Source organism: Sebastes fasciatus, chromosome 5 (assembly GCF_043250625.1).
Source record: "Sebastes fasciatus isolate fSebFas1 chromosome 5, fSebFas1.pri, whole genome shotgun sequence".
NCBI classification, from domain to species: Eukaryota; Metazoa; Chordata; class Actinopteri; order Perciformes; family Sebastidae; genus Sebastes; species Sebastes fasciatus.
In genome coordinates this window covers 1,304,428-1,331,584 of record NC_133799.1, presented here as the reverse complement: position 1 = coordinate 1,331,584, position 27,157 = coordinate 1,304,428, and the positions used below count along the sequence as shown (strand labels likewise).

Sequence of the window (27,157 nt, the reverse complement as noted above, 5' to 3'; positions counted from 1 at the left end):
CTGCTTTGTTATGTTGACTATCTATAGTATATTTAATCCAAGATTTGTTATTTTTACGACCTCTAAAACCTCCACAGCAAAACACTGAAAAATACAGACCCATATACAGCTCATATCAATTAGTAACTCACTTATCACTCACAAGTCTTTTAAAGGAATAGCTTTGGGAATTATCATGTCTATACGCTGAATATGAAGCTACCTGTTTCAAGCTAACTTAAGGTGCAACATCCAGGTCTGAAAAGTGAAGCCAATGCTGAAGTGCATTAAACCTGCATTCTATCTAATATCCAGCAGGGGGCAACTCCTCTGGTTGCAAAAAGAAGAAATAAAAATGGCGACGGCCAAAAACCAAGATGATGACGACCAAAAACCAAGATGGCGTCGAGCAAAAACCAAAATGGTGACGGCCAAAAACCAAGATAGTGTCGTCCAAAAACCAAGATGGCAACGGCCAAGAACCAAGATGGTGACAACCAAAAACCAAAATGGTGACGACCAAAAACCAAGATGACGTAGACCAAAAACCAAGATGGTGACAGCCAAAAACCAAGATGGCGAAGACCAAAAACCAAGATGGTGACGGCCAAAAACCAAGATGGCGACGGCCAAAAACCAAGATGATGATGACCAAAAACCAAGATGGAGACGACCAAAAACCAACATAGTGACGGCCAAAAACCAAGATGGTGACGGCCAAAAACCAAGATGGCGACGACCAAAAACCAAGATGGCGTCGAGCAAAAACCAAAATGGTGACGGCCAAAAACCAAGATGGCGACGACCAAAAACCAAGATGGCGTCGAGCAAAAACCAAAATGGTGATGGCCAAAAACCAAGATGGTGACGGCCAAAAACCAAGATGGTGACGGCCAAAAACCAAGATAGTGTCGTCCAAAAACCAAGATGGCAACGGCCAAGAACCAAGATGGTGACGACCAAAAACCAAGATGGTGACAACCAAAAACCAAAATGGTGACGACCAAAAACCAAGATGACGTAGACCAAAAACCAAGATGGTGACAGCCAAAAACCAAGATGGCGAAGACCAAAAACCAAGATGGTGACGGCCAAAAACGAAGATGGCGACGACCAAAAACCAAGATGGTGACAGCCAGAAACCAAAATGGTGACGACCAAAAGCCAACATAGTGATAGCCAAAAACCAAGATGGAGACGACCAAAAACCAAGATGGTGACGGCCAAAAACCAAAATGGAGACGACCAAAAACCAAGATGGTGACAGCCAAAAACCAAGATGGCGACGACCAAAAACCAAGATGGAAACGGGCAAAAAAAAACATTGCCGACAGCTAAAGTGACGAACTCGAGGCTTCAAAACGACGTCCACAAACCGACGGGTGACATCACAGAGACTAGGTCAACTTCTTCTATACAGTCTGTGGTCAGCTTCATATTTAGCGTACAGACGTGAGAGTGGTATGCATTTTCTCATCTAACTCTCGGCAAGAAAGCCATTTCCTAAAATATCCCAAAACTATTCCCTTAAAGAAAAGGTAATTTATCACTGAGAGTATTGGCTCAGTGCTGGATTGCCTTTTGTAACCAGCAGTCAGCCGCTGGGTACAACAATGAGAGATTTATACCTGCACGCACACAAATCTTTGACTTCACATCCTCTAACGTAGAAGCCAATAAAGCACATTATTCTTTCTGCTGTAAGCTTTATTCAGCTGGCTGTCTTCCCTGGGAACCGATTTATTTATTATACTGTAGTATAGGGCGACTAATAGTGCTGCGAGCGGGAGGAATGAGTCACGCCTGCTGGCTGAGGGTCCGTATGAAGAGTTAAAATGATTTTTCATGTGGCTGTTACAACAAGTGTCTGTTTTATAAATGTAACTCTGAATGAGAACAGCCATAATCAGTCCAAGCCAGGCTCTTCAGTGTGTTTTTATTATAAATCATTATTCCCTGATTATTGTAGCAGATAGTATCTACCCCTCCAGAGGAAGGCACTATGAATGGTCTGAACGTCCTTGGATTTTCATCAACTGGATTTCACTGATGGCTGGATAATAACGTGCCGGTACATTCTCTACGACGCAAGTCTTCCTCCTGACCGAGGAGTTTGGGGTAGCAGTGCAAAGCACATTTCCTTCTTTGTCTTCACATTGTCATCAGTCCATCCTGTCCTCCCTCTGTGTGTTGAAGGGAATCAGTAACGTGTCCTGTAATCACACCTGAAGACGTCTCACTGTCTTTTAATCTCCAGGTAGCACAGGAAGGAGTTTATTTGTCCTCCTGTGACCAGGCAGTGTGCTAAAGGTAGAGATATCCTACCCAGTAAACTATGTTGAACAGCAGGAAGGAGGTGGGGAAGAAGACGCGCGAGTATGCGTCCAGGTCTAGTAAATCTATGTGGAGGCGTCCTTTTCTCCACGCACCTCCTTTACACTCCTCGAAGCAGCAGAAGAAGCTCTGGCAGTCTTTCCCGTCCAGACACTCGTAGACGCACGCCTCCTCAAAGTCCTGCCAGTACATGGAGTTGTTTAACGTGATGACGGTGTGTGGAGGTCTCACATCCAGGACGGAATAGTTCTGAGAAGAAGAAGAAGAAGAAGAGGAAGAAGAAGAAGAAGAAGAAGAAGAAGGAGAAGAAGAAGAAGAGACACACAGGAACAGGAAGTAAAACTGACTTCTGAGTTTATGTCGTGCTCACACCTTAAATGAGTTGTTTTTTCCCCGGCTCAGACTAGTTGTTTTTTATGGAGGACAGAAGCTGCCAAAATAAAAAATAAATGAATAAATAAATAAATTACTCGATCAATAAATAAATAGATAAATATGTCATTAAATGCAGCAAAAATAATAATAACAAATTGACATTTCTGTTTTAATCTGCTTCTTTATTTATTTGTCTTTGTATTAACTCCTTTATTTATTTAGTCTTCTGTTCAATTTGACCTTTTATTTATTTATCTATTTATTCTTATTCATTTTAAAAAGTATTTATTTATTTTTGCATGTATTTTTATTTATTTTTAAATGTATGTATTTATTTATGTGTTTATTTTTATTATTTTGTATTTATTTTGTGATATATGTATTTTTTTAATTCTTTTTTTTCTTTTATATTTATTTTTAAATACAAAATAAAATAAAATAAATAAATACATAAATCAATAAAAATAAATGAAAAAATTAAAAATTAATAAATGAATGTTTTGTTTTTTTTAAAGTTATTTTTTGGGGTGATTTTTAAGTATTTTATTGATAGGACAGTGGATAGTGTGTTGGAAAGGGGGAGAGAGAGAAATGACCACAGGCCGGATTCGAACCCTGGTCCACCGCTGCTAGGACTGAGCCTTGGCGTTACATGGGCGCTCGCTCTACCGACTGAGCTAACCAGCCGCCCCTTGAATATAAAATTTAATTAAAAAAAATAAATAAATGAAGGAAAGGGAAAATTAACCAAACGAGTAAATAAAAAAGTGAATTAATACAAAGATAAATTAATAAAATTTAAACAGAAATATCAATTTATGTCACATTTTGTCAATCAATTAATGGCTACATGTTTTTTTAATATTATTTTTGCTACATTTAATGACATATTTATTTATTTATCCAATCATTCATTTATTTATTCATTTATTTTTTTATTGTGGCAGGTTCCATCCTCCATTATATTAGAATATTTAATATATCAGATTTTATTTACTTTATATTTTTATTTGATAGGGACAATGCAATTTAACATTCAGTCCTAATACATGGCATGAAACTGATGTGCTACACAGAGTACTGAGAGTATATAGCTATTGTCCCCGTCTCTCTATAAAAACAGATTGAAGGACAACTCACCGATCTTTTGGGCTGCATGTAGACGGGTCTTCGAGCGCTGTACGAATAGTAGTTTAACGTGGCGTACTCCATCAGAGCAGCAAAGACGAACAGGAAGCAGACCGTGACGAACAGGTCCATGGCGGTGACATAAGACACTCTGGGTAGCGACGTCCTGGCCACGCTGCTGAGGGTGGTCATAGTCAGCACGGTGGTTATACCTGCGGGACACCAGAGAGGACAAACTCACCTGAGGCACTGCTCACAGGTAACAATACATAGATCCACAAGGTTTGATTGTGACATAGAACCGTTTCTATTTCCTCCACCTGATGTTTATTTTACTGAAGAAGCACGAGCGAGGGAATGACAAACACAAACTCTGTGGACAAAGAACATATGATGTTAAACCATCTTTGACAGATCCTTGCAGTGTTTGTCTCGAGATCCTTCATGATAACTTTAAACTTCATATTGTCTCGGAGAAGTCAGAAGAAGGCAGATTACATTAAACTCTGCTGACTACAGTGAATTAATTTTTTTTAACATTTTTCGAACTTTTTTTTTTACATTCTCTGACTTTTTTGGGACATTTTTGGGACGTTTTTCAGACATTTTCCGATTTTTAAAATTTTTTCAGACTTTTTTCCGAACTTTTTTTTTAATTCTGACTTTTTTGGACATTCTTGTTTTTTTAATATTTTTCAGACCTTTTATTCTAACTTTTTTTTTTACATTCTGACTTTTTTTTGGGATATTTTTTTAACAATTTTTTCTGACTTTTTTCATAACTTTTTTTTTTTTTTTACATTTTCTGACTTTTTTCGGCCAAGACTTGACCAATCAGATTTGACTATGTACATTCTTAGTAAGGGAAAGTAAAGCTGCGGCCATAAAACCAAAACAATGAGCTGAAAGATGCTAAAACGCTCTGCAGAGCTGAGAGAATATGTGGTGATAATTCTCTGCGGGTTCATCACTACCAACTTCTTTCACATTACACATAGTCACATGATCCATTGTTAATATAAACATATTGATTAGATGCTAAAGCACCCGGCGGCTGCCTCTCTGATAGTAAAGTAACCTTATCTTGATCTCAACGGTGTCTCTTAGCTGCTATGTTAGCAGCTAACAGATCGTCCTGACTGACAGCAGATGTTGTTGATGTGACATGATAACAACCTCTCTTCCTCCAGCGTCTCTGTATCACTTCATTCCTTCATCTCTCCTCTCTCCTCCTCCTCCCTGAGCATTATAGACGCCTATAAGGAAAAACACACATCTGTGACTGTTTCACCGCGGTTCCCATGGTAACAAGCTGGCCCCATCTATTTCAGGCGGACACCTCACGCTTTTCCTTGAGCCTCGGCTCGCCACAGTGATTACACTCACCTGCCGTCTGCTGAAGCCGAGGCTCTCAACGACAGAACGAAGGGAGGCGTTTATATTTACTGCCTGAGGTTAATGTGGAGAGGAAACTGTCACGTTCCTACGTCAACGGTTCAACGTATGTGACCGCTTCTCCTAAAGAATCCAGACCGTGATGAGTTTCTACTGAGCTCAGTTAGCCCTCTGACTGACTGTGTGTTGTTAAACCTGAGCTGCCCCGGGCTGACTCACCCTGAAGGCCTCAATCTTTCATCAGGTTTTTTTCAGAATTATTTTCGAACATTTTTCTGACATTTTTTTCAGACGCCTTTTAGACTTTTTTTTTTTTTACATTTTTCAGACTTTTTTTAGAAATTTTTCTGACTTTTTTCTGTCCTTTTTTTTGGAAATTTTTCTGACTTTTTTTGGACATTTGTTCGGACAAAAACCCTCACACATTCCCATTCTGTATCTGGAGGTCAGAGGTCAAGGGACCCCTTTGAAGATGGACGTTTCCTTGCCAAAATTTTGTGTATCTTCTTAGCGTTATTATTTAACCTTCTTCACGACAAGCTAGTATAACATGGTTGGTACCGATGGATTCCTTATGTTTAAGATTGTTTGCGTTATTATCACGTTAACTTTGACAGCACTAATAATCTCTAACAACATTTGCGCAGACAGCTCGGTAGTTTGGATTTTTACTGTTCAGAGCGGTACACTCACACACACACTGTGATGTCAGTCTGAAAGTTTGGCGTAAACTAACATTATTTTAATTCTTTAATTGAAGGTCTCGGCGAACACAACCTTACTCAAACATGTGCAAAATAAAGATAAAATGTAAACAGCAAAAGAAAAAAAAATGTGTGAGATGAATTACCTTCAGTGTTCCACAGGACTGCACAACAACAAACACAGAGCATGCACTAAAGAGGAGAAGCAAAAGAAAACAGAAGAAGCAGATGGAGAGACTGAAGTTAAAGTGACAAACAAACATCCACGCAGCAGCAGCAGCAGCAGCAGAACAGATCAACAGTAAAGATGATTAAAAGGACCTTGATATGACGTCTGCATCAGTGCTTCTGCTTATCTCTACCACCTGAAGCGTAGCAGACATAAACCTGCAGAGACCGGTCTGGACCGGCTCAGTGAACGGCAGAGAGACCACGGTACCTAAAGCCGTTCTGGCCGGCGTGGCGTCTTTCTTGATCCAGAAGGACACCCAGGATAGGACCACGGTGAGGATGCAGGGGATGTAGGTCTGGATGGTGAAGTAGCCCATTCGTCTGCTCAGGTCAAAGTACACCGTCATCAACACGTAGTCACCTGAGTGAGAGAACAACACGCCGCCAGTCACTGGGACAGAAACTATTCTGATGAGGATTTTAAAAAATCAGCTAAATCACTTAAAGGGACTGTTTGTAACTTTTTAAGCGTATAAATGTACCGGGTTGGGCACATGCGCGCTCGCGTGTGGCCGGAGCCTCTCCTCCTCTGCCTGCCTTCACTCAGACAGTGCTCCACACTGCAGAAGAGTTAGTTTAGCTCTGAGAATATCTAGTGAATGTTCAGTGGACGTTTGTGCAGAAATAACTGCTGCAGCTCCTCCAGACCAACAGAGGTTTCCCGTGTCTTGTGAAGTGACGGGGCTCCGCAGAGAGAAACGTTATCAGCGGCACCCGGTCGGAGACGGTAACGTTTCTCTTCCTGCTCAGCCTCCGGTGTCTCCCTCTTTGGAGGGAGACACCGGAGGCTGAGCAGGAAAAGCCAGCATTGATTCATGGAGAGACCTTGGTCTGGTCAGCTAACATTACTGCCAAGCAGCTGAAATATAGAGTGATATTGTGCTTTTAGCTGACGTGTGTCTCCTCACTGTTTTGAGCGATGCTCGATCATGTCTATTTAGAGCGAGCAAGCGCGAGCCCGACGCTGACTTTAGTTGACTTAACGGCCACAGGTGTCGCTGTTAACAAGCATTTCTGAAAGTTACAAATAGTCCCTTTAAACTAATTTGGGTCACAGCTTATGGAGGACAGAACCTGCCAACATAAAAAATAAATGAATAAATAAACAAATGACTCAATGAATAAATAAATAAATAAATAAATATGTCATCAAATACACCAAAAATAAATATGAATATATTTATTCATGGAGTCATTACTCGACTACTACCACATAGTAGTCAACTTAAATGATATCAGAGATCTGAAATATGATATTTTATATTTATTGATGTGGAGGAGGATATTTATTAGTAGCTCTCTTAATTGTAGACTTTACTAATAAGGTCCTCAGCCGTGGTACAGTCTGCAAAGAAGTTGTTATTCAAAGTAAATTCAAGCAGTTTAAAAACAGGTTCAGTGGATGTGAACGGCAGATGGAGGAGAGAGAGAGAGAGACGGGGTTTTCTGTGACTTGTACTTTCTATTTTTTGCAACCTCAGTATAAACAAGGAGATGATATTACATAAGTAATCTTATTTCTTGCCATATGTAATGCTACAGATTGTGTGATATTCATGTAACAACAACAGTTTCTTCTGCTCAGACCGGTTTTGTCGTGACTCTCCCGATGTGTGCGTCACATCCGGGTCCTACCTGCTGTCGTCTGTATGATGTCCGTGGTGTTTCTCAGACCCATGAAATCAAACTGGTAGAGTCGCCAGGACTTCTGGTCGGCCGCCTCCACCGAGTTCTTCCTCCACTTGTAAATCATCTCATCCCGCGGGTATCCATCTGCAATTACACAGAGCACATGTGTGTGAGCGTGACCCTCGGCGCCGCGTGGCCCATCCTAATGATGGATACATCCTGAGCAGACGGACCTGAGGCCACCACAGAGCAACATTCGTCTTGTGCTGGAGGCCGGCTAATGAAAAGACGGTCTGCGGTGAGAGACGGAGGCAGAAAGAAAAGTAGATTAAATGAAAGCTTTGGTCCAATAATGTAGTGAATCCATCTTGATGCATGGGCCTGACCTTCACGAGATGTGCACGGAGCCTGGGAGCGCTCGTACCATCCATCATGTGAGGTTAATGATGGGTTAATGATTGTGTTTCTGAGCCCGGATCTTCAACAGACGTAGAATCATTTGAAGTAGAAACGATAACTAAATGATGATCTGAGCTGACGGCGGTTTGATGTGATCGGCTCTCAATTAACAGAAACATTAACGGGGAGGGAAGACGTCGCCAAAACTCTACTGGTTGTTTTCAAACATGCCTGATGAATGAATCTCATTAACATTTGCCACGGTTTCCTCTCGTTTCCTCTTAATGACGCCGTTAAACATTCACAAATCGCTGCTCAGATTCAACATGTTCAGAGAATAAATGTTGGAAACGGTGAACTTTATGTATATTCTGTCTGACGTAAACATTACTAACAGGCTCAAGGCACATTTCATAAGACATAATACACTTTAGCCGAACAGGAAGTCAAGCTCCCTCCAACAAAGCCAATTAAATATGTATAAACAAACAACATCAACCATACAGCATGCTCCATTTTCAACATACTACTACGATCCTCAGAGCATCGTCAGATTTACTGGACGTCCTTTACACGTCAGAATAAATTACACAAAGTGAAACTCTCTTGTTGAGGTGTCATGAAGCCAAAGCTCTGAATATTATCAGATGAATTTAATGGAAACGTATAATATAGTAGTACCTGTATACTGTTTTATTCATAACGTGGAGCCAGTCTGCTACCGGTGATTATGGAGATGAATAATTCACTGCACTTAAATGCACTCATGCTTCAGTTTACTGTATTAGTTCTGTAGACACACCGCTGTACGAGCTGTTTGAGCTGTAGGAGCTGTACGAGGTCTACGAGCTGTACATGCTGTACGAGCTGTTTGAGCTGTACGAGCTGTACGAGCTGTAGGAGCTGTAGGAGCTGTACGAGCTATACGAGCTGTACGAGCTGTACGAGGTGTACGAGCTGTATGAGCTGTATCAGCTGTATGAGCTGTTTGAGCTGTACGAGCTGTAGGAGCTGTAGGAGCTGTAGGAGCTGTACGAGCTGTTTGAGCTGTTTGAGCTGTACGAGCTGTTTGAGCTGTTTGAGCTGTACGAGCTGTACGAGCTGTACGATCTGTATGAGCTGTATGAGCTGTACAAGCTGTACGAGCTGTATGAGCTGTACGAGCTTTACGAGCTGTACGAGCTGTACGAGCTGTATGAGCTGTTTGAGCTGTATGAGCGTCTGCTGAGTCAGATTGATCAGATGTTGCCATAGCTACCTACAAAGCAGCGTGAATGTGAGGGGTTAATACAACGTGTTGCTTCCCAGTGATGGCCTATTAGTTAATATATTTTGGTGGTATGACACGTGAGCAGTAATCATGATATAGTACATATTATGTGCATCCTTAATGACGAAGCAGCAAGGCAGCACAGTCTATTTGTAATTCCAAATAACCTAGATCACTGGACCTCCGTGTCCAAGGGTACATTTTCAACAACAAGACACTGAAAGGTTAAACAACCATTTTACGACCCTTTGTGGTCGTTTTGAGTCTCTGCGTAGTTGTTTAGCGTCTCTTTGTGGTCACTTGCGTCTCTCTAGTCATGTTTTGCCTCTTTGTGGTCGCTTGCGTCAATTTGTGGTCGTCTTGCGTCTCTTTGTGGACCGTTTGAGTCTCTTTGTGGTTATTTTGCGTCTCTGTGGTTTCCTTGCATCTCTTTTTAGTAATTTGATAGACTAACCCGTTCAATAATCCATCTGTGTGGTACTAATAAGTAAACTACGTATCACCTTCTGACTCTGGTAGTGGGGACCAAGCGAGGCCAATCAAATTTTGGGTGGGGGGGTGGGTTGGGGGGGTTCTTTTCCCTGCTGGTGTATTTTCTTACGTAACTCGTAAGCCGTCACACCCGTCTCTGAGGAGCTGTGGTGTGATGCAGGAATGTCTTTGAACTGTCCTTCTGTCCCTTGGTCATGATTGTCCTCCACCACGACTTTTACACCAAAATCAATGTGTTCTAAACAAACGCTTCTAAAAGCACATCTACTCGTAAGAGGCCACTTCAGCAGCTGAACCCAGGAGAGTGATGGACACTAACATCAGAGATAAAACCAACACAATCACCTGAGACACATCAGATCAAATGTGCTATTCTGTTGTTTAGTTGTAGTTCTTCATATACTGGGTTCTTGTGGCCCGTTAGAGAACACTACATCGAGGGCAGGTGTACTCACAGCTGGAGAAGATGAGCGGACACGAGTGTTCGTCCATCGGGAAGTTGTGAAGCTGCAGCTGACATTCAGCGTTGATGGTCAGTCTGAAATAGTAAAACAACAGAATCAGTTTGTGATATATATCTCTCCATATCAGTACGTCTTTTCTGTTTAGGCCAGGGATCAGCAACCTTTACTATCAAAAGACACATTTTATGCAAAAAAAAATTGTCTGGAGCCGCAAAACATGTGATCATTGTGATGAAGGTAACTCAGTTTACAGTCTAAGTATATAGTATATAAGTCTAATGCAGTGAGGGCCAAAGAGACAATGTACTACGGAGTATTAGGACCACACTGAGGGAAAAAACATCTGAGATTTACAAAATAAAGTCAGAATATTACGAGAATAAAGTCATATTACGAGAAAATAAGTCATAATATTACGAGAATAAAGACATAACTTTACGAGAATAAAGTCATATTAAGACAAAAAAAGTCGTAATACGAGAAAAAAATTCATAACTTTAAGAGAAAAAAAAGAAAATAACACATAAAATTACTACTTTATAATATTATGACTTTATTCTCAGATTCCTCAATGTGGCCCTAATACTCCGTCGTATCGTCGTACCATAGACCTACAACAATGATAAATAGACATGAAAATGTAAACAAAAAACAGTTATTCATTTCCATTTTTATAAATCCACAGGGAGCCGCTGGAGAGGAGCTGAAGAGCTGACACCTGGTCTAGAATATCAAAGTATCATCACATCTATAAAAGTAATTTCTTGTATATTATTTTAAAGAATGGGACAGGAATGTGAACATGAATGTATTTAGTGAAACGACCTCTCGGCCTCGAGTGAGGCTGCAGTTATTAACTAGAAGTCATCAACCTCAGTGCAGAGATTCAAGGACCGTAATCACTTAGTGAGAGACGGAGAGACGTCTATACAGTCAATCAGCAGCTACAGTAGTTCATGATGTCCTGCAGGTTGAGGAAGAATCTGCCCTTTTAAAGCTTCTCTTTCTCTACAAATTGCTTCTTGAATTCCCCTCGAGGCCGTTTGTAGTCAACACAAAGTAAAAAAACACTTTAACCTGAAAAAATAAAAACACATTTTATAACTAAAAGTTTAGTTTTTCAGAACAAGACAGAAAATATCAAAGTCAACATTTTGACCTTTTACCCATCAGACTCTTCAAAACACACCATCAGGTTTTAGCTCGCTGTGGCGTAGAGAATGAAACGATTAGTCCATTAACCCTCCATCCTCTGAATGCTCTAGGTCTCTAATCTGATCCATCCATCCTCTGAATGCTCTAGGTCTCTAGTCTGATCCATCCATCCTCTGAATGCTCTAGGTCTCTAGTCTGATCCATCCATCCTCTGAATGCTCTAGGTCTCTAGTCTGATCCATCCATCCTCTGAATGCTCTAGGTCTCTAGTCTGATCCATCCATCCTCTGAATGCTCTAGGTCTGTAGTCTGATCCATCCATCCTCTGAATGCTCTAGGTCTCTAGTCTGATTCATCCATCCTCTGAATGCTCTAGGTCTCTAGTCTGATCCATCCATCCTCTGAATGCTCTAGGTCTCTAGTTTGATCCATCCATCCTCTGAATGCTCTAGGTCTGTAGTCTGATCCATCCATCCTCTGAATGCTCTAGGTCTCTAGTCTGATTCATCCATCCTCTGAATGCTCTAGGTCTCTAGTCTGATCCATCCATCCTCTGAATGCTCTAGGTCTCTAGTCTGATCCATCCATCCTCTGAATGCTCTAGGTCTCTAATCTGATCCATCCATCCTCTGAATGCTCTAGGTCTCTAGTCTGATTCATCCATCCTCTGAATGCTCTAGGTCTCTAGTCTGATCCATCCATCCTCTGAATGCTCTAGGTCTCTAGTCTGATCCATCCATCCTCTGAATGCTCTAGGTCTCTAATCTGATCCATCCATCCTCTGAATGCTCTAGGTCTCTAGTTTGATTCATCCATCCTCTGAATGCTCTAGGTCTCTAGTCTGATCCATCCATCCTCTGAATGCTCTAGGTCTCTAGTTTGATCCATCCATCCTCTGAATGCTCTAGGTCTCTAATCTGATCCATCCATCCTCTGAATGCTCTAGGTCTCTAGTCTGATTCATCCATCCTCTGAATGCTCTAGGTCTCTAGTCTGATCCATCCATCCTCTGAATGCTCTAGGTCTCTAGTTTGATCCATCCATCCTCTGAATGCTCTAGGTCTCTAGTCTGATCCATCCATCCTCTGAATGCTCTAGGTCTCTAGTCTGATCCATCCATCCTCTGAATGCTCTAGGTCTCTAGTCTGATCCATCCATCCTCTGAATGCTCTAGGTCTCTAGTCTGATCCATCCATCCTCTGAATGCTCTAGGTCTCTAGTCTGATCCATCCATCCTCTGAATGCTCTAGGTCTCTAGTCTGATCCATCCATCCTCTGAATGCTCTAGGTCTCTAGTCTGATCCATCCATCCTCTGAATGCTCTAGGTCTCTAGTCTGATCCATCCATCCTCTGAATGCTCTAGGTCTCTAGTTTGTGGCTGTAAAGTTTCATGAGGCTGTGATTATCCTAGAGGTCACCACAGGTCATTTTACACAGTGAGGTCAATGAAATGTCTCCTATGGGGACTAACATCATCACACATGAATCCAGTTGGGCTCATTGGATCCATCAGATTATTGATTATAAATTGATTATATATCCAACTATACTATAAGTAGCTGACAGTCTACCGTACTGATCAGGAAAGTGATGTTAGTTGCAGCCCTACTATACTGTATATTCATGCATCATATATCTTGTTAACACATTCTCGCTGTAAGCTCGTATTAAATGACGCAGGATATCTTTGTGAGCAATAATCTTTATTGAACAATTAAAGGTGGACTTCTCTGACTCTTATCAGCCTCCTTTGGCAGCCAGGTAATGGCCAGGTTTAGACGGACCTTTAACAGCCTTCAGTGGGCTGTATCTCACAGAACTCATAACGGACACCGTGATGAGTAACCAGCTGTGAACAAATTTCCTCTTATTTTATGATTTCTTCTTTGTTAGTACCCTTTGATTTCTGGGATTCATCAAGGTTTTCTTATTTTTGCTCTTAGAAGAGAACACTTTACGAGTGGTCGAGAGCAGTCTTACCAAGATAAGAAAATAATATCTTGTTTTCATCATCCACAAATGTATTGTCCAACAAGTTTTAAATTTGAGGAATATATAAAAATGCATGAATATCATATAATCAAATTTAGATGATCATATGTTTTAGTAGTTATAATGATTGTATTATTAAATTCTTAGGCTAAAGAAATACTATTGGTCCATTGATCCCAATTTTCTTCTAACACCAGTATTTACGCTCTGGAAAATCACGTTTACTTTGTATACGTTTATTTAACAGAACCGCGATTTCACTACTGCTGAAGTTCTTCTTCTTACGCCGAATTCAAACCAGAGCAGCGGTGAAGTGCGGCCGGCGGCGAGCTGCGATGCAATGTCTATGAAAAGCTGTGGCGGCGCTCCTGAGCTCAGCGAGCTGCAGCTGCTTGATTCTGCGGCGAAATGCGACCAGAGAGGACCCGCAGCCAATCAGTAAACAGATCTGGAGACTCCTGTGACATGTTGACCTTTGTTACAAAGAACACTTTTAATGTATTTTTTAACACTTTTAATAGTAAAAAAATGTTAAACGTTACTCTGGTTCGCTCTCCCTATGTATGACGTCATCGAAATGCTCCAGCAGCGGCAATCTCAGAAAGACGACAACAAAACGAAGCCTGGCTGATGGCGAGGAAGAGCCAGACGGGTGTTTCAGGTCTAGTGTGTGGAAACATTTTGGCTTTCTCAAAAAGGGGAGATGTCCTCGATAAATCGCTCGCTGTTTGAGGAATAGGCAAAGGTCAGATAAAATACAACGGCAACATGACCAGCCTGCACTTTATTTTTTGTTAAATATTATTGCTCTACTGTTTCTATTGAAAATGAGGACAGAAGCAGCAGGTTAAAACACTGTTCATTTAACTTGAATAGAAGTTTGTTTATTATATTTCTTGTTAAATATTGCACTGTCTTGTATCTTGAGAACAGAAGCAGCAGGTCCTGAAGTTGCACTTTTTTATTATTTTCTAATAAAAGCTGCATGTATTTGCCATTAATCGTTTTTTACTTGTTTATATCAATAATTAATTTATCCCTGATTCCCTTACAAGAAAAGCTTTGAGGAATCCTGACCTGCTCTGTCCAGTATCACATATTTATTTCACAGAAACACTGACTGAACTTTTAGCAAAAAAATGTTCATACTGTATCGATTTCAAATCATTGAATTGTAACGTATCGTAACGTATGGTATGGTATGGTATGGTATTGTATCGTATCGTAGAGTATCGTATCGTATGGTATGGTTTCGTAGCGTGGCGTATCGTGTCGCATCGTATCGTAGCGTATCGTATCGTATCGTAGTGTAGCGTATCGTAGCGTATCGTAGCGTAGTGTATCGTAGCGTATCGTAGCATAGCGTATCGTATCGTAGTGTAGCGTAGCGTATTGTAGCATATCGTAGCGTATCGTTGCGTATTGTATCGTAGCGTAGCATATCGTAGCGTATCATAGCGTATCAATAGCGTATCGTAGCGTATAGTTGCGTATTGTATCGTAGCGTAGCATATCGTAGCGTATCGTAGCGTATAGTTGCGTATTGTATCGTAGTGTAGCATATCGTAGCGTATCGTAGCGTATTGTATCGTAGCATAGCGTATTGTAACGTATCGTATCGTAACCATGGAAAGTGATGCATATTATATTGTTGTAAAAACGTATTGTTACACCCCTATTCAGCACACCTGGGTAAGAACATTTGGTGCGTCTGGAGTTGACTTGTCTTATTTCTTCTCTTAATTAAGACAAAATATAAGATGATTTGAAGAGAATGTTTTATTGTATATCTTGATGTTCTTGACTGCTCGGCTGGACTTAAACAATGATGAAGTATCAACAGACCTGATAGAAAACAGACCAGTCTGTGTGTGATGCAGCTAAAGGTCCAGCCGTCCCTTCAGACCAGACAAACCTGAGGATGTTGTTGACCTTCAATTATGAAGCAGTTAAAGAACGCAAGTTACATTTCTTATCTCAATGGGAACAGAGGCTACAGGAAGCATTAAGAGTTCCCTGACCTCAGTTGATTAAATAAAACCGGCTGGTTTCACACATCAGTCCGATGCTTCAATAAATCCAGAATCTGTGTTTCAGAACGAACCAGTTGACCGAGGAAACACTCATCAACATGAATGAAAGGATGTTTAAAGACATTTTCTACAATGGTGTTGTCCCCTAAGATACAGAGAGTGTGAGATAAAGTCCAAAATAAGAGAGAAAGTAAATTAGTAACAAAGATACGATACACATACGACAGGAAGAAGAAAGTAGAGAAACAAGTCTGTGTGTCGTAATTGTGGTGTGATCTTTAAACCTCATTAAAGCATGGAATTGGGACAATGCAATGCATGTGGGAGAGATGTGGATATCACAAAATGTCATCTCTGTTTACCGCGGCCAGGCCGATGCACAATTAATACCAAATGACATTTCATTGTCTTTCTTTCGTGCCATCAGCGGATATTACTCCTCAAAGTTTGTACGCTGCAGACCGGTCGATATCAACAGAGCTGCATGAGGGAGGATGTAGCCGGCTGTTGTTTGTGACTTGACTTGAAATGGTGCAACTTTTCTGTCTTGTGTAAATGCACTAGCGCTCTGTGAATGGATCGATCCTAAGTCCCGCCCATTTTAGTTACTGTTGCTCGGTCAGAGAAACTTGACAAAAAGAAACGCCGGCTGTGCGATTCAGATTAGCGGGTGCCGCAGTGTGTATTAGATCGTTTCTGGACGTCAGCTTCAAGAAGCCGACAGCAAAGACTTGGATATTTCCTGTTGAGGAAAAACAAGATTGCGACGGCCAAAAACTGAGATGGTGACGGCCAAAATCTAAGATGGCGACGGCCAAAAACTAAGATGCGATGGCCATAAAGCAAGATGGTGATGGACTAAAACCAAGATGGCGACTGTCAAAAACCAAGATGGCGACGGCCAAAAACCAAGATGTTGACTGTCAAAAACCAAGATGGCGACGGCCAAAAACCAAGATGGTGACTGTCAAAAACCAAGATGGCAACGGCCAAAAACTGAGATGGCGACGGCCAATAACTAAGATGGCGATGACCAAAAACCAGATGGCGACGGCCAAAAAAAAAAGATGGCGACGGCCAAAAACTAAGATGCGATGGTTATAAAGCAAGATGGTGACGGACTAAAACCAAGATGATGACGGCCAAAAACCAAGATGGCGACGGCCAAAAACTAAGATGGCGATGACCAAAAACCAGATAGCGACGGCCAAAAACCAAGATGGCGACTGTCAAAAACCAAGATGGTGATGACCAAAAACAAGATGGCGACAGCCAAAAACCAAGATGGCAAAAGCCAGAAACCAAGATGGCGACGCCCAAAAAATCAAGATGGCAATGGCCAAAAACCAAGATGGCGACGACCAGAAACCAAGATGGCGACGACCAAAAACCAAGATGGCGACGACCAGAAACCAAGATGGCGACGACCAAAAACCAAGATGGTGACAACCAAAAACCAAGAAGGCGTTGGCCAGAAACCAAGATGGTGACGGACTAAAACCAAGATTGCGACAACCAGAAACCAAGATGGCGACGACCAAAAACCAAGATGGCGGCGGCCAAAAACCAAGATGGCGATGACCAAAACCCAAGATGGCGGAGGCCAAAAACCAAGATGGCGACGACCAAAAGGCCAAACTTGAGGCTTCAAAACGACAGTCCACAAACCGACGGGTGACGTCACGGTGACTACGTCTACTTCTGAGATACAGTCTGTGATTTCTCCGGGTCCAACACAATGTTTTAGAGACATGAATTAAAAACACGTAAACAACGTTTTATAGCGCTCCACATCTTCACATGTACAACACCAGCTACTGAAACACAGAGAAGTCCTTAAACACGATCAGAAGTCTGGAGATGTCTCCGCACACGAGGACCAAGGCGAGGAGATTAAGGGCAGTGTGGAGATGCTCATTACTTAAGGAGCCGTTTATATTAACGTAGAGTGCTCCAATTACAAAGAGAGCTTCAGGGCACGAGGGCGGCTGCTGCTGTGAAGTGGTCTTAAAGCTCAAACAGGCAATTTGCTCTTACACTCCGTAATGACGGGGATGATTGCTTTTGAGCTGCTCTTTTTTAGGGAATGTTTGCTTCACAAATTGTTTTGCATTAATTTGCTGAAGGTTGCTACAATATAAACTGATCGATTGATTGATTTCCCAGGAGGAGGTTTAAATGGTCACACAGAAGATGGAGATTCACGGTGTAATTATAAGAATCATATGAAAAATGTTGATGCAGCTTTCAGATAATAGGCTTCATAATATCCCATAAATCAGACTATACAGTATATTACTGTAAATAAATGATGAGGAACTCCAGAACATATTAACCTGTTGCTGCGTCCCAACTCCATACCGTTCATTATAATGATGTACTACATTAATCTCTGTAGCAGACTGTTTTTGTAGTTAGTTTACAGGAAATTAATGTATTTAAGCATTTTGCACAAACTAAAAATAACAAGACTTGTGCAAACTGGAACCTCGGAAAAAACTACTTAGTCCAAATTAATCAGCTGTTATTTTGGTAATTGATGATTAATTTGAGTCATTTAAAAAAACAAAAATGCTCTGGCTGCAGCTTCTGAAATGATTCGCTGCTTTTCTGTGATTTATTTCTCTGTGAGCTGAATATATTTAGGTTTGGAGAAAACAACCAAACATCTTCAGCTTTGGAAAACTGATGAGCATTCTTTTCAAATCTTTTTAACAATTAATAATTAGATAATAACTGTCAGATTAATCAATAATGTTTATTGTGTTGTGTTGTAAAATGTGTATGGGGTAACGTCAGATAAATACCTCCATGAGCGGCGGACGTGGTTAAATAACCTGCTAACAGACGGGCAAAAACCAAGATGGTGACGGACAAAAAACAAGATGCGCAAATACCAAGATGGCGATGGCCAGAAAACAAGATGGTGACGGGCAAAAACCAAGATGGCGACGGGCAAAAACCAAGATGGCGACGGGCAAAAAACAAGATGGCGACCGGCAAAAAACAAGATGCGCAAATACCAAGATGGCGACGGGCAAAAAACAAGATGGCGACGCGCAAAAAACAAGATGGTGACGGGTCAAATACCAAGATGGCAACGGGCAAAAAACCAAGATGGCGACACGCAAAAACCAAGATGGTGACGGGCAGAAAACAAGATGGCGACGCGCAAAAAACAAGATGGTGACGGGTCAAATACCAAGATGGCGACGCGCAAAAAACAAGATGGTGACGGGTCAAAAACCAAGATGGCGACGCGCAAAAAACAAGATGGTGACGGGTCAAATACCAAGATGGCGACGCGCAAAAAACAAGATGGTGACGGGCAAATACCAAGATGGCGACGGGCAAAAAACCAAGATGGCGACACGCAAAAACCAAGATGGTGACGGGCAAAAAACTATTTGGCGTTGGCCAAAAACCAAGATGGTGACGGGCAAAAAACAATTTGGTGTTGGCCAAAAACCAAGATGGTGACGGGCAAAAAACAATTTGGCGTTGGCCAAAAACCAAGATGGTGACGGGCAGAAACCAAAATGGCAACGCGCAAAAACCAAGATGGTGACGGGTCAAATACCAAGATGGCGACGCGCAAAAAACAAGATGGTGACGGGCAGAAACCAAAATGGCAACGCGCAAAAACCAAGATGGTGACGGCCAAAAACCAAGAAGGTGACGGCCAAAAACCAAGAAGGTGACGGGAAAAAACCAAGATGGCGTTGGCCAAAAACCAAGAAGGTGATGGACAAAAACCAAGATGGTGACGGCCAAAAACCAAGAAGGTGACGGGCAAAAACCAAGATGGCGTTTGGCCAAAAACCAAGATGGTGACGGCCAAAAACCAAGATGGCGTTGGCCAAAAACCAAGATGGTGACGGCCAAAAACCAAGATGGTGACGGCCAAAAACCAAGAAGGTGACGGCCAAAAACCAAGAAGGTGACGGCCAAAAACCAAGATGGCGTTGGCCAAAAACCAAGAAGGTGATGGACAAAAACCAAGATGGTGACGGCCAAAAACCAAGAAGGTGACGGGCAAAAACCAAGATGGCGTTTGGCCAAAAACCAAGATGGTGACGGCCAAAAACCAAGAAGGTGACGGCCAAAAACCAAGAAGGTGACGGGCAAAAACCAAGATGGCGTTGGCCAAAAACCAAGAAGGTGATGGACAAAAACCAAGATGGTGACGGCCAAAAACCAAGAAGGTGACGGGCAAAAACCAAGATGGCGTTGGCCAAAAACCAAGAAGGTGATGGACAAAAACCAAGATGGTGACGGCCAAAAACCAAGAAGGTGACGGGCAAAAACCAAGATGGCGTTGGCCAAAAACCAAGAAGGTGATGGACAAAAACCAAGATGGTGACGGCCAAAAACCAAGAAGGTGACGGGCAAAAACCAAGATGGCGTTTGGCCAAAAACCAAGATGGTTTTGGCCAAAAGCCAAGATGGCGTTGGCCAAAAACCAAGATGGTGACGGACAAAAACCAAGATGGTAACGCGCAAAAACCAAGATGGTGACGGCCTTTATGAGGCGTAACTAATGAGGTGGCAACTTAAATAACGGCGGACGTGGCTCAATAACCTGCGAACAGGACTTTTTTACATGTTTACACATTAATGTTACTCTTCTTTTATATTAAATTAACTACAACCTCTTAAAGAAAAGTACACAGTGAAAACAACAAGAGCTAATATGAAAACACTTAATTTGTAAAAAAAGAAGCCTATTAAGTATGAATGATATTTCAAAATAATAATAAAAACACAATACAGAGAATTGTATTGAAAGTTCCTATAAATAACAGGACAACTCATCTCTGATGGAACATCATCATCCTCAGGAACTACTCGGCCCCAAATTCATCCAAATGTTTGCACCAACTTCCTGCAGTTCTTGCATTCACTATTTGGGTTAATCTATAGTTTATCAGTTGTTCTGTACTGTTATTGTTATGCATTGAATATAATAATGAAATATCCATAAATTGTGTCACTTTGTGTGAGTTTACTCAAAGATAGAAAAGGGGGAAAAGGTTGGGAATCACTGCTCTAACTCAGTGTTATACGGTGTGTGTGATTGGTTATAACTGGAATGCTGTTCATTAATGATTAAATCAATTATAATATTTTCACTTAAACTTTGCAGAACATAAATTGTGCATAAGCTTTGACTTTATATTGTATTTCTTCCCTGCCGTTCTCCACTCTAAAGGTTTTACTTCACCAGGAATGAAGAGTTTACCTTAAGGTGTAGAGGATCTTGCCGTTGTTCCATATCCGGAGCAGCTGGTTGGGCACCGTGATCCAGTGGGAATCTGCGCTCTTGGAGTTCCTGAAGATGGTATCGGGGAGCCAGATAAGTCCCGCCATGTTGCTGTTTAAAGTCAGTTTTTTCATGGTGCTGTTGTATCTGAGCCGGCTGTCTGTCCACGTCTGGGCGAAGATGATGTCAATCTGGTATTCCTGAGAGAGACAGAATCAGAATAATCAGACAGGTGAGTGGACGTACGGCGCCGTATCATCACCAATAAAACATCAGTACTGCTGCTCTGTGTCCTCAGCTTCACCTGATCCTCCACAGTATTGACTTTCTTTCAGATGACACTGAATAGAAGGATCATGTGTTTCAGCAACACGTCTCTGAACGCCATCGATCACTCATCACCTTCAGTGACCCGTGTGGCGAGCACAGACCCCACCTGGCGCCGCTCACTGATTTAGTTAACTCATCATTGTGCTGACAGCGAACTCTGACCAGCTGCTGTACATGTGGGAGTGAGCCTGTGGTGTTAAACTGCTCTCAGAACCTCCACAGCAACTCAATACTCGTTGGTATTTGTTTGATAAAGAATCATTTACTACATTTTAAAGGACCAGTGTGAAGGATCTGAGCGTTATCTAGCGGTGAGGTGAGGAGATTGCAACCAAGCCTCTCTTAGCCAAGAGTGTTGGAGAGCTACCAACCCGTTCTCACTCCCAACTCATCAAATACCACCGTTTGGTCAGCGCCCATCGGCATCAGAAACCAACACATGGAGGCGCCCTTTAGTGATAGATTGTGATGAACCATGCTTTCAAATAACTCCAATGTAAACCCACCCGTGGCGTTAATGTAGTATTAATAGCGTGAAAGTCCGTTCAGGGCGGGAGGGAGGGCAGGTGGATGGGTCAAACAAACACAAGACTTTCAACCGGGAGATCGCTGTTCGTGTCCCGTGTGAAACTAAAAGTAACGTTGACTTATTTAGTGACGTCAGTCACATGAGCCACATCGTTAGTGTCATAAGCTCTGTGAGTCCCGTGAGTCGCTAGTCAGTGAAGTTAACGTCAACCACGAGCGTTTCCTAACTCAGACTAAGTGGTTTGTGTTGCCTAAACCTAACTTCCTGTGAAAGCAGAACTTTATTTTGAAAGGACACTATGCATGTATCAAAAGTAACACTAGAGCGGTACCCTGCAAGCCGCCGGGAAGAGCGCCGGTCATTGATCCTGACTTTCATAGTGGCGGTACTGCAACTTCCTTGTCCGTCACGTGATGCCATTGGGCCCAAAAATACTTTTTCCCGTAGACTTCCATTGGGAAAGAGACGTCTGTAACTCAGAGGATCATTTATTTTGAGGTGAATCAACTTCCCAGTATGAACACTCTAATAGTCCTTATTTAAAATCATTACGTTTTTAAAGTTGTAAAACGCTCTAATAGCTGAATCCAGAGTTATTTCCCTTCCTCCGTTCATGTGAGTGAGAACCAGACCGAGGCTGGAGCGCCAAGCCGTGACGACGGCGTGACGTTGGGACCCCGTAACCGAGTCATGTGACTACTGCGCCAATCATCTCGGACGCTACTCCGCCAAGTTCTGGGTACTTTTCCAGACGGAAGTCGAGCCATTTAGGCTTCATGCGCCAATGAGCAACTCTCACAGGAATGAACAGGGCCACGCCTCCAACGCTGGATCCAGTTCTCTTCATACATCCGTTATGTAGACATAAACGACTCATTCTAAGCTAATTATTATATATTTCTGCCAGTAGATCCCCCTAAATGTTACACACTTCTCCTTTAAGTGATAGAAATAATAAAATATAAAAAAACAATGGATGAAAATACGTCACAGTTAATATAAAGTTAATGGACAGCTGTTCAGAAGGTGCAGCAGTTTAACCAAAAGCATCCCCTCACCAGCCCATGCATTGATCACATGCACGGACCAATAGTCTGTGGCTTGGCGCGTGGTCTTCACATGATCAGAGAGTGCTGTTATTCCAATCACCTTCTGCGCAGATCGCAAGCCTCATTTTCCTCCAACTCAGCTCAGCATCAGTGTTGCACCTTTCTGGACTCGTTTCTATTTATTATTGATATGGTCTTTCCTGTGCGTCCATGAGAAAGTGAGTAGTTGTTATAGTTGTCTATTGTTTAGTAACTGCATCGTTATAATAATTCTAAAGTCACCTGTATCATGTTATAATATGAATGATAAGTTGTGTGTTTCTGTGTCAACATCATTTAAGTTAGAACAGCGCAGTGAACGGGCATACGCGGCCGTCATTAAGGGACCGTCGCACAATTACTCATATCGCCCTCTGTGTGCACTCTGCTCATTGAACTGCCTGAGAGCCTGAGTCTGCTATTTGTTGACGCTCCCTTAAAGTTCAGAAGGCTGCGTTCTCCTCCTTTTACTCCTGTTTAAACTGTTTAGCTTACATTTAATTACATACAATACTGTTTGTTTATTATTACTTCATGTTACTAATACCTGCTCATGTTTTCTATTTTATTTTCTGTATTTAGTAACCACTATCCTCACTATCCTCACTATTCACACTATTCACAAAAGGATTTAAAAAACCATCTTCAATCAATAAATGAGTGGTATCTCAAAGAGAGTGTGTGTGACCTGGACTAATTGATACATCGTCATCATATTCATGTTCTTACCGGACAACCTGTGGAGATTGTAAATGACATTCATAGAACCATCATCTAAGGGTTCATTCACTCAGCATCACTAAGGTCACAAGTTTGGTATCTATTACACCAACGCCTATTTTACAACAGCCAAATTGCTTCACAGCTCTGGAGAGTATTGCATGACAGTCTATAGACTGACGGACAACTCCCAGACCGGACAACGCCGTGGTAGCGACCTGTCAGTCACCAGGTAGCCCCGCCCTAAAGCATCCCCTGCTTTATGGTCTATCTGACTCTAAATGGGACCATAATTTACTAAATGAACATCATGCTGTATTGAAGAAGACTTGAAACTAGCGATTGAGACCATAAACTCATGTTTACAATGTTTTGTGTGTTACCCCTGCTAGCCTGCCAGTATGTGAAAAGATAAAACCCCTCTGTTGTGGAAGGTAAAACTACAAAACTAGCAGCTGGATTAAAGCATAAACACACAGCATTAAGTCAGTCTGTAAAACACCTGCAGCTCTTTGATTTGTTTTTAAGTGTCCCAGCGCTGTGACTAACAGAGCTGCCTCACATTACTGGTCCCCACTTTGTAATCTAACTCAGCCCAGTGAGGCAGATACGAGCTCAAAGACAAAGACAAACATCTCTTCAGAAACAGTTCTCAGGGTCCAACAATGCAGGAAGATGTATGACATTAATAATAGTCTGCCCTCCTCCGGCAGCCCCGTTCAAACCTTCAACACCTTTTCAAACCGCCTGAAATGCGTCTGACCTTTTACCCATGTCTCCGCACCAGTTTGAATAGCTCACCAATTAGAATGAAGGCTATAATCAAGAGAACCACCGGGTGCTCGTGACCTTTAATTGTGCGGAGCTCAGGGGACGTGAAAAAAAAACTATCCAGGATTTAATGACCGGCGGAGGGACAAGTGCTGCAAATCAAATAACTAATATGAGCTGAAGCGATCACATCTGGACACGGGGAGATGCAGATGGAGGCGGAGAGGTGAAGCTCAAACAACAGACCAACGTTTCCAGCTTTGTAATCTCTTCTATGATTTCACATTAGGAGGAGATTCTGCCTTCGCTGAGAGAGTATCGATCTCACTTCCCCTCCCCGCTGCTTGCAGCTGCTTTCAGCCACCACAGCCGGCGTTGCTGAGAAGAAAACGGGTGTTTCACCTCGACTGCCTCAGAGGAGCTGCTATATTAAGCCTGCTGGTCTACTGTATATACTCAAAGCTGTAAAATCAAAGCTGTACAGTAGCAAGAGACCCCACATGATGAATTCCTTCAAAATGAAGAACAGATCAAATGATCTCCTGAGACATGCAGACCTGACAGATGCTTAATACTGCAGAGAAATACCACCTGTAGTGTTAAAGTCAGCCTTGTTTTAGTGGCAGAAGACGGAGTTTACACCAAATATGAGTCTGTCCACATACTTTTGTATAAAACCAAGATAAAGACGGACAAAAACCAAGATAAAGATGGGGAAAAACTAAGATGGTGGCAGCCAAAAACCAAGATGGAGACGACCAAAAACCAAGATGGAGATGACCAAAAACTAAGATGGTGACAGCCAAAAACTAAGATGGTGGCAGCCAAAAACCAAGATGGAGATGACCAAAAACCAAGATGGTGATGGCCAACAATCAAGATGGAGACGACCAAAAACTAAGATGGTGACGGCCAAAAACCAAGATGGAGACGACCAAAAACCAAGATGGTGATGGCCAACAACCAAGATGGAGACGACCAAAAACCAAGATCGCGATGGCCAAAAACCACGATTGAGATAGGCAGACACCAAGATGGAGACGGGCAAAAAAATAAGATGGTGACGGCCAGAAAGCAAGATGGAAACGACCAAAACCAAGATGGAGATGGCCAAAAACCAAGACGGCGATGGCCAAAAACCAAGATGGAGATAGGCAGACACCAAGATGGAGACAGGCAAAAAACTAAGATGGTGACGGCCAGATACCAAAACTTATTTTGAGTTTTTTAGGTGTCTAAAATCCATTTTTCTGCTGCTCCCGTCCACAGCTCTTTACCTCGCCATCAGACAGTCCTTTCTGACGGGGAACTTCAAAGCCACCAGACTCCATTCACTAAAACAGTCATTTTACCTCTCAGAACACAGGAGTACTGTAACCATACAACCCCACTTCAAAACATCCAAACTAACCCTTTCCAGTTATTTCCAAACTTAGCCCAGCATAAGCTAACCTTATTGATTAGCATACTGTGGTAAACTACGTCGCTGCTTTCTGCTGACGGCCAAGTGGACGTTTCCATCGTGTTTCAATGTGACAATTAGAATGTCGCTACCAGAATCATATTAGCATCAATGGATGTTCAATGGCTTGCTAGAAACCAGCTTTGTTAAGATCCAATTGGTACAAATGACCGATATCAGTGTAACACTAAGCAGTTATTGAGCTCAGCTTGTCCAACTAGTTTGGTCAAAGTCACATATAATGGTAAATGATTTAAGAATTGTGAGTTAAATGGTACTTAGAACCGAATGCATGGCCAATGCAACCACCACCAGCAGCCACAGTGGCAGGCAGACAAAACAGTTAATTTCCAACACTGTCTGTGGGACAAATGTCTTCAATAAACAGTCAACCTATTGTCCAGTTTGCGACCAAGCTCACTAGCTCTCTACCTGCATACATACATTATGAGCAGTACATTCACTGCCAATGAGTCTCATCCATATCACCTGATGGTTGGGTCCAAACTGCCAAACAGGAAGTGAGAACTTCCATCAGGCTTCATAGTGTAGGACTCAGACTGTACCAAATTGAGTAAAACGGAGGGGTGTACAGTGTTTCAGAGAATAGACTTATTTTAAGTGTCATAAACAATCTATACTGTTAATATGTCTGTGTTAGATATATAGGGCAACTTTGGAGAAACCAGCAAGAGTCAGCTAGATTTTGAAATTATCCAAAGAATAATTGGTGTTATAAACTTCCTGGACTCATTTTCATCTGTCAACACTAAACCCTCGTCCTGATGTGATTCAGTGTGGATTTACTTTAACAGATCCTGTGTGTAAAGTGAAATATTGAATTCATCATTCTCTCCCGTCTGAAAGATGTTGAGTTGGGTCACGCTGAACACATTTACTCTTATAATGGAATATTTCCCCATCAGTTTATAAATCATGTGGACAAATGGGGATATTACTCATTACTGAAACTCTGCACATGGCTTAACGTCGACTCTGATATGAGGGGAATTATTTCTGCCACCGTTTACACAATGTTTAAAAAGAGAATATAAGAATATGAATCAGAGTGTGAGCGGCTGAGTAACGGTTCAGGATGGAGAGTAAACAGCTGAGATGTGAAGCAGCCTCCTACCATGACGACACCTCGGCTCTGGTGCAGATTCTCTGTTGTGTTATAACAGAGCGGAGCCTCACTCCACTGACCTTCACGTCGCCTCATGCAAATCAGGAATTATTAATGATTTTTTGAGAATTGTATGGATGAACTTTAGTCCTCCCTGTGTTGTTTGAGCTGGGTAGGATTTCCTTTATCATCACATCCTGCAGAGTCAAATTACATCCTAATGTTTCCGCTGCATGGGAATATGTTTTTAAAAATAAAACATATGTTACATTTCCTTGCTTTTTGGT

The 27,157-nt window shown here is 41.9% G+C and overlaps 1 protein-coding gene across 2 annotated transcripts in view; it reads right to left on the bottom strand.

Annotated features, from left to right (window-relative positions):
• Positions 1-862: 862 nt before the first annotated feature.
• The window catches only part of gabrg3 (gamma-aminobutyric acid type A receptor subunit gamma3), a 57,542-nt gene continuing 31,247 nt past the window's right edge, over positions 863-27,157 (bottom strand). Inside the window, exons 4-9 of one of the 2 annotated variants that reach the window (XM_074636758.1) lie at positions 20,824-21,044; positions 10,392-10,474; positions 7,782-7,919; positions 6,355-6,507; positions 3,829-4,028; positions 863-2,562 (exon numbers count right to left, since the gene is read on the bottom strand). In XM_074636758.1, the coding sequence (XP_074492859.1) occupies positions 2,284-2,562; positions 3,829-4,028; positions 6,355-6,507; positions 7,782-7,919; positions 10,392-10,474; positions 20,824-21,044 (1,074 nt within the window). In that variant the 3' untranslated portion in view covers positions 863-2,283. Of the gene's footprint in view, positions 2,563-3,828; positions 4,029-6,061; positions 6,108-6,354; positions 6,508-7,781; positions 7,920-10,391; positions 10,475-20,823; positions 21,045-27,157 lie in introns of those variants that run through there. The other variant, XM_074636759.1, reaches the window with a different exon arrangement.